Here is an 8,345-nt window from a genome sequence, read left to right as displayed (position 1 = left end):
AAGTCCCTGACACCCTGGAGTCCTGAAGGAGCTGGCCGACATCATGGCATCCCCCTTGGCAAAGACACTTGAAAACTTGTGGCACTTGGGAGAGATCCTGGAAGACTGAAAGAGAGCCAGCGTGGTCCCTATCTTCAAGAAGGTGGGGAGGGATGACCCAGGGAATTGTAGACCAGTCAGTCGGACATCTACACCTGGAAAAATCCTGGAGAAATTGTCAAGGGATCCATCAATGTCAAACTAACAGAAAGCAAGCTGCTGAAGGCCAGCCAGCATGGGCTTGTGACCCGCATGTCATGCCTGACCAACCTCATCTCCTTCTATGATCAGGTAACATCTGCCCTGGACAAGAGAGGTGATGTGGATGTCATATATATGGACTTCAAGAAAGCCTTTGATTTAGTTCCCCACAACGTCCTCATGGCTAAGCTGGGGAACTGTGGCCTTGATCATCTTATGGTCCAATGGCTAGGTAATGGGCTAAGGGGTCGGACCCAAAGAGTACTAGTTGACGGGAGCAAATCAACGTGGTGCAGGGTGAGCAGTGGAGTCCCGCGGGGCTCAGTACTTGGGCCAGTACTCTTTAACATCTTCATTAATGATCTGGAGTTGGGAGTCAGATGAGAACTGGCAAAGTTTGCAGATGACACCAAATTATGGGGGAGGGCTGTCACATCACCAGACAGGCTGGGAATGCAGGTCAATTTGGACATGTTCTCAAGGTGAGGTGACGAAAACCGGATGGCATTCAATGCAAGGTGCTGCACCTCAGTAGGAAGTACCCCCAACATACTTACAGGCTTGGCAATGCTACATTTGCTAGACCATGGCCAAAAGGGACTTGGGGGTCTTGATTGATCACAAGATGAGTATGAGCCACCAACGTGATGCTGTGGCTGGCAAAGCAAAGCAAACTCTGGTGTGCATCATCTCAAGCAAAACCAGAAATGCTATCCCCCCGCTTTACTCAGCCCTGGGGAGACCACAGCTGGAGAACTGCATCCGGTTTTGGGTCCCCCACTTCAAACTCTGAAACTCAAGAGAGTCCAGAGGACAGTCACTTGTATGATCCAAGGCCTAGAGGGAAGGCCGTACGAGGAGAGACTGAGAAGAGAAAGCTCAGGGGGGACTTGGCGGCAGCCTACAATGACATAAGTGGGGTACATCAGGACCTGGGAGAAGAGCTGTTCACCAGAGCTCCCCAAGGGATAACAAGGTCTAATGGCCACAAACTCCAGGAAGGCCAATTTAGTCTGGGTATAAGAAAAGTTTTTTACGATGCGAGTGTCCAGGGTCTGGAACAAACTCCCGCCAGAAGTGGTGCAAGCACCTACTCTGGACTCCTTCAGAAAACATCTGGATATTTTTCTTGCTGGGATCACTTGATCCCAGCTGACTTCCTGCATATGGCAGAGGGGCTGGTCTTGATGATCTCATCTCTCCCTTCCAGCCCCCAATGTCTATGAAATCTATGAAATCTGTGATACACAGTGGTAGAAAATAAGAATAATTGAAGGAAAGCAAGCAAGATGATTACAGAATACAATACCAATTATTTTCCAGTCCCAGGGGGTTCGCAAAGAGATGTGGGTGGGTGAGATGGGCCAGTGGTGTGCCTTCTGCCCATGGTGGCCTCGGGATCCCCCTGTTGCTCTGAAAATCCCTCCTTTTGTATTCTTTTCCCCCGATGACTCTTTATTCCCGGGAATCGTTGAGTGGTCTCCCTGTAGTTGTCATATTGTCCATGTTCTGTCCTGCCAGAATAATTCTTTGTTTCCACAAACCCATCACATGCATACATCTTAATTTGGGCATGTATTGGTGTCTTAATTTGGGCACATCCAACCTCTTGATTTGGTCATCTCTGGGGCTTTCCAGCTGGTCACTGTGACGTAATGCCAATGCTATGGGTTCCCTTGTCTTTGCTAGGGAACACTTGTCTTTGCTAGGGAACACTGTGGTACATGTTTGCACAGCTTGTTTGTCCGCTAGCTTCAGACACAGTGGGGCTTGAAGGCTGAGAATGTGAAACTTTATCACAAACAGACTTTTAGAAACCAATTAACCCTTGCCATTCCCTTGGACTATTGTTTAATGTAATGTTGTCGTCTCTACTCTACCTACAAGCCAATTCCTAAAAGAAAATCTCTAAATATCATTTCTAGCCATCAATCACTGGTTACATTACTGTTCTTAATTCTTACCCCGCTCTCTGCCTAGTCCCCATTCTTGTCCACAGGCTAATGACTTTGAAGGTGAAGTCACATGTTATACAGGTGTCCTCATGTTAAAGTCTGTTAACACATGCAAAGCACCCTTGGAGCGTCTTAAAGTTATGCCGTGCTAGGTGAGGCTTAACTCTGGGCTGTGCTCCCCAGCTCATGTTAGGGTCACTTCACTCTGCTCCACAGAGATAAAATGAGTGGTCTTCCAGCATCCCAGGATGCACTGCTCCTAGCCCCTTCCCCCAGAAGAGCAGAGGTAGAGTGCAGGTGACTCCTAGCCACACCCCTGCTCACCACCCCTCTGGTGGCATGTCAGAGCAGTGCAGGCAAGAAACATTATTAACCCTTTATGTGCGGTGGTTCCCAGCACTTTCTAACTTTAACACTGCTACACGTTGCGTGGGTTTGTCACGGGCTGTGTGTAATGTGGTACCTTACTCCAGTTTGCAGCACAGCCATGGTCTGTACTGACCAGTTCAGTTAGGAAGTGGAGCTGGCAGGGGTTTCCCAAGGAATCCCCAAAATCCTCACAATGGCTTAAGGCACCACTACAAGCCACTGAACCAGAAACCCACCTCTTTGTTTGCTCGGTACCTGTGTCACCTCACCTGTGAGCAAGTGTTGTCTGTGCTGGCCCCCTCTGTGACATTTCGGTCGTCTTCTTCCTTCAGCCCAGCCGGCCGAAATACAAGCCGCCTCCACAGACCAACCTGTTGGCTCCAAAGCTGCAGTTCCAGGTAAGACCCCGGGGCTTTTACAAGCCCACCTGCCAGCACCAAAAGGTGGGATATTGTAGGCTGAGCTCCCACCTGGGGCTGTCAGCACCATGCTCAGGAGTTGAGACCCTCGCGCTTTGGTTGTGTCTCTCGCTAACCAGCTGCTGCCTGTCAGCCAGTTCTGTAAAACAGCTAATCCCCTTTTGCCTTGGGCTCCATCAGGATTTGAACACTCCTCCCTTCCCACTATGGTGATATCGGCCTAATGATGCTCTCACAGGATGCTTGTTTGTGCCTTGAAGCTTCGAGAGAGACTTGCACCCAGCTCAGGTGTCAGTGCACCCAGGGGTTAGCAGAGCCAAACCCTTCCTGCATCTCCTTTCCAGGGACAAACTTCAAGAAGCTGGGTCCTTCTCTCCTCTGCTACAACAGAGCTTCACCCCTGCCCCCTGCTGAATTGAGTGGAGCAGCAGTGTGGTGGCTCTGAGCATAATTTGGCCCTTTCTACCTTGGTCCAGCCTCCATCTAGTTCCTGTTCAGCAGTGAAGTATCATGAGTCACATCTTAGTGCTTAGTGTGCCCTGGATGGGCCTGGCATACACCAGCCAAGCCCTGCTGGCTTCAATGTAGTTGCCTCCAGGGTCAGAATTGGGCCCTTTGGGGCTGAAAGTACTTTATTAGAGAGAGAATGTGGCCTACTGGTTCCAGTGCAGGACTTGGGACTGGGAGCTCTGGGCTCTGCCAAAGACTCACTGCATGGCCGTGGCCACGTCACTTTGTCCCCCTGTGCCTCAGTTTCTCCAACTCCCAAGTAGGGAAGCTGATTTCTCTTGTCAACCCATCACCACAGCTCACCTTGCCGGGAGGCGGTGAGGCTGCATTAGCTGTTGCTTGTAAGGCCCTTTAAGATCCTGGGAGGCAGATGCCTGGAGAAGCATGTAGCTTTAAAAACTTAGCCTCACAACCCTCCTGTGAGGTAGGGAGCACCATTCCCATTTTACAGGTGGGGAAACTGAGGCAGGAAATGGCCAGATTCCCCAAATCATAGAGTCACAGAGAAGTGGGTCTGGAAGGGCCTTCCAGAGGTCACCTCAAGGCAGAGGCAGGATCAGCCCTGTCCCAACCAACCTCTGACCAAAACGGCAGTCACCCCGACACAGCGCCAGGCATCGCACCGCCCCTGCCTCAGGGAAAGCAAAGGGACCACGGCACCAACGTCCTGCTGCTGCAAAGGTTAATATACACTCCCGAGATCCCAGGCAGGGGCCGTGCTCCCACTACAGAGGAAGGCCACCCCTCTCCCCCCCAGTCTGTACCAGTCTAATCCCTTCCTGACCCCAAATGCAGCATTGGTCTGTCCTTGAGCACAGGGGCAAGATCCTGTAGCTAGGACTCAACCCCAGCAGGAACATCGGCACAGCCCAGTCATAGGAGACCACTTGCTTCACTCCCCCCGGGTGAAAGCCCCTCTTTGCCGTGCTCCCCGCGCCTCGCGCTCTCCCTGTCCGTGTCTGCTCACCGTGTGCGTCCTGTTTCTGTGCCCGCTGCCTCCGGCTTCCCCGGACAGGTGCCCGAGGGCCTGTGCGCCAGCTCGCCGACGCTCACGAGCCCCATCGAGTACCCATCGCCTGCCAACTCCCTGCATACCCCGCCGCTCAACCGCCATAATGTCTTCAAGCGCCACAGCATGAGGGTAAGACGGGCCCCCACGGCCGCCCTGCCTCGCACACGGCCAGGGGACACCGGCAGGGCAGAGGTGTCCAGAGAGCCCGCGTCTGCTACCGCCCCCATGGAGCAGGTGGGGGTGTCCAGCAGGAAGAGCCCTGTCCCCGGCCAGTGCTCCCCCCCGTACCCCAAGCGAGGGGCGGGGAGGGGAGGGGGCCGTCGGGGTGCTGCGTCCTGTGGCCTTGGTCTTTGCTATGCTGCAATGTCTGCTTTTTTATGCCAACACCGTTCCCCCTGCCCTGGCTCCAGAATCAGCCCCTTTAACCCCTTCAGCCCCTGCCTGTATGAGCTGGGGTTGGGCAAGCCATCTGGCGGCGTTGTCTGGCCTCGGAGGAAGCCGGGGGCACTGTGGCACCAAGCCACCATGGGCACCGGGGGGCTGATGAGCTCCAGAAAGCAACGTGGTGCATCCTCCCCCCGTGAAGGCTCCTTAGGGCACATTCATGGACAGGCTGCCGTTCTCTTGACAGGGCAGCCCACCCGTGAGCAGCTGGCACAGCTGCCCTGGAAACTGTTGGGAGCTAATAAGCCACTTGTCCAGGACCATGCACAGGAGAGCCCGAACCTGGCTGCTCTGTGCTTTATCTGTGCCAGCGAGAGGGGTTGGTTTGAGCTGAGAAATGAGGTGTATGCCCCGCTCTGCATGGGGCTGCGGGCCAGTCTTGCCCTCGCAATGGGATTGGTCGTTGTGGCTTTAAGAACTGAGCCTCACAGCTCCCCTGTGACGTAGGGAACATTTTATAGGTGAGGAAACTGAGGCAAGGCCTTTGGGATTTCCATTCCCAGCCTCATTTCCCCCCTGAGTCTGGCTGGTTCTGTGGTTTTTCTGCAGACCCCCACCATCCCCTCTTCTGACTCCCCCGATATGATTTCACAGGACAGCCCCACGCACCTCCAAGCACCCTCCCCTGGCCTGCCACCCCTTTCCAGTGAGCAGCCCCAGCTTAGACTGGAGCGGGCACTGTGAGACAGGGTGTTTGCATCGCTCCGTGCAGCACCAAGACGTCCCCAACTTTCCCTGGCACCTCTGGAGACTCCCCAGATGGGAGCAGTAACATAGTGCACAGCCCAGCTCTTGTGAGCAACGAGACAAATCAATACGTCCTGCTCAGGAGTGACCTGCATTGCTACCCTGTGTGCCCCGGAGGAAGGTAGAGCTGAAGGTTTAAGGCTTTGCTTTTGCAGAGGGCCTGTTAGAAAAAAGAGGGTGCATCAAGGACGAGGAAGCCAATCATTACCATATTTCCTCCCATACAAAATGCTGCAGAATAAAATGTGCGCATCTTGTTTTTGAGAAGGTAGCCTGAAAAAAAAAAAAGGATCTCTCCTGGTCACATCTACACGTGCAGCAGACTGTGCAGTTGTTACTGCGCAGTATTGTTGCCGCATGGTATTTTCCCGGTGCTACTGTGCAGTAGCAATGAGCAATAGATCGTTACTATTGCACATTAGCATCACCACGCAGTCAGTGCCCGGCAACGCTACTGCGTGGCAGCAATACGGTGCCATAGCTCATTGCTACGGTGCCGTGGCGTCTTGTGTACACGCGCCGTCGGCATACTAAGTAACTGAGTAGTGGCAGCTAGGATCCTGGCCTGCTCCATGCTCTACTTCCAGCGAGTCTGTGCACATTTTCCTTGCAGGGTCACCAGTAAGTGGCAGCAACTGCTCTTACTGTATTTCTCACCTATAATATGCACCACATTTCCCAGCAGATATTTTTGTGGGGGGAGTTGCATGTTGCATGCGCGAAAATACGGTAGCGGTGGAAAGGGACAGGGTGCAGACGGTTTCTGCAGGTTGCCTTGATGCGGTGGTCGGAGGCTTGGGACCTACTCTGATTCCTTACACAGGAGGGAATCCAGAGTCACGGTGCTGCAGGCGCGGTGGAAGGTCTCTGCAGTGTGGCTAGCTGCCCTGGGCCCAGTGGGTGCAGGGCTGGGGAGGGGGTGGGTGGTCACTGCTGCATGACCCCCTTAGTCACTGCTCACCTTTGTGCCGCAGGAGGAGGACTTCCTCCGGCCCAGCAGCAAAGAGGAGGCCCAGAAGCTGTGGGAGATGGAGCGGGTGAAGATGAGGCAGCTGCTGGACAAACAGCAGAGGCAAATGACGGAGGATTATCAGTGGCTGCAGCAGGAGGAGAAATCCCTGGTGAGTCCCTGTCCCATCCCCTTGGGGTCGGCCAGGATGTTTCCCTGGGAAAAACCCAGGGCAGAGGATGGCAGCAAGGCTGAAATGTTCGGTTTGCCCAGTTCGGGGCTGCTTTTCATTCCCAATGAGTTCATTGCGTTGCTGTACTGTCTCCCATACCATGCACCCCAAGGTAAGACCCCCACCTTGCTTTGGGACGGCAGAAGGACAAAAAAAAAAAAGATTTTTCCAGAATCACAGCCCAAAGCTGACTGCATGAAGCGGCTCCCTGGCTGCTTCAGGTGAGCGCTAGTTTTTACCCTCTCTCCGCCACTGCCAAATTGCCAGCAGCTTTTGGTTGGAAGAAGAGAGAGAAGCAGAGCCCTCAGCAGCCATTGCAGCGTCTCCATGCTTCTATTCCAGGACAGACATCAGCTTCCCTGCATAAGACATGCACCCGCGTTTTGGCAGGCTAATTTTTGGGTGGGAGGTGTGTGTGGTATGTGAGTAAATAGGGTATAATACCTTACATTACATTGTATCGTATCATATCTTGTATCATATCCTATCAGTCTCATTTAAAAATATCATTGACAATCCCTTGGAAAGTCGGCCACTTTTGATTCATAGTTTGGAATATACTGCATTTTTTAAGTGTTTGCCAGTGTTTCAATTGGCTGCAGTAGTGTTTTTTTTAATTGGACATCGAGCTGGATAACGGGCAATTAGCATGTGAACTCAGGCCAGATATGTTCATGTCACATCAGTCAAAATACTCCAATGGGATTTGTTCTTTCTTATTAGTTTGGGTGCTGTTACTCTGCATTCACTTGTGTTTGGAAACATGAGGGCATTTTTGAACTGGGACAAAATGAATGATTCCAAAATGCCCGAAGAGGCCCGCACGGGTATTTCAAGCTAAAAAAAATGCAAAGCAAGAAATGTGTTAAAACTCCTGGGACAGTTCAAAGTTCCCGATCAGCTTTACTGATGTGTCCATCTGCCCTCCGCTGCTGGCATCAGAACTGCTCAATTGCATGTCATGGGGCTTATACTGCTAACATGTAAAAGAGATTCTCCCTATGGCCAGGAGATAGCAGGCTGGGATTTTGGAATAAGAGCCTCTAAAAATTGCCCGGGAGGGAGGTAAGCAGTCTAGTGACAGCAACCATGAACTTCTTAGGGGGCCATATGTTTGTGGCTACCCGGCGGCCCAGTGATGTAGCTGGGGCTGGTCCTGCTTTGAGCAGGGGGCTGGACTAGATGTGACCTCCTGGCATCTCTTCCAACCCTCGTTTTCTGTGATTTTGTGATTCTGTGACAGCTATAACACATATGTTTCTGTGCTACTTATATTTCTTGTTCTTCCATCCCACAGGACCCCATGGTGTTTATGAACAACAACGCTCCTCCAGTGAGTAGCACAAGGCCGATCCCCATAGAGGCTAAAGCTTTACAGGGAACCTAGCTTTCTCTCCATGCATAGCCTTGTGGCAGAAAGCCACCTCGGTTTCTCCCCAAAATCTCTGCCCTGCGACAATGTGATAAA

General features: G+C 52.5%; 1 protein-coding gene across 7 annotated transcripts in view; it reads left to right on the top strand.

Annotated features, from left to right (window-relative positions):
* Positions 1–8,345, top strand: part of PTK2B (protein tyrosine kinase 2 beta) — a 70,147-nt gene that overhangs the window by 54,951 nt on the left and 6,851 nt on the right. For 4 of the 7 annotated variants that reach the window (XM_019537268.1, XM_019537266.1, XM_019537265.1 and 1 more), the window contains exons 23-26: positions 2,897–2,962; positions 4,509–4,634; positions 6,671–6,817; positions 8,175–8,210. In XM_019537268.1, coding sequence (XP_019392813.1) covers positions 2,897–2,962; positions 4,509–4,634; positions 6,671–6,817; positions 8,175–8,210 — 375 coding nt within the window. The remainder of the gene's footprint in view (positions 1–2,896; positions 2,963–4,508; positions 4,635–6,670; positions 6,818–8,174; positions 8,211–8,345) is intronic. The other 3 variants (XM_019537270.1, XM_019537269.1, XM_019537271.1) reach the window with 2 other exon arrangements.

Source organism: Crocodylus porosus, unplaced genomic scaffold, assembly GCF_001723895.1.
Source record: "Crocodylus porosus isolate Cpor-Errol unplaced genomic scaffold, CroPor_comp1, whole genome shotgun sequence".
Taxonomy (NCBI): Eukaryota; Metazoa; Chordata; order Crocodylia; family Crocodylidae; genus Crocodylus; species Crocodylus porosus.
The sequence above is the reverse complement of the archived record's forward strand: the minus strand, read 5'-3'. Positions and strand labels throughout refer to the sequence as shown.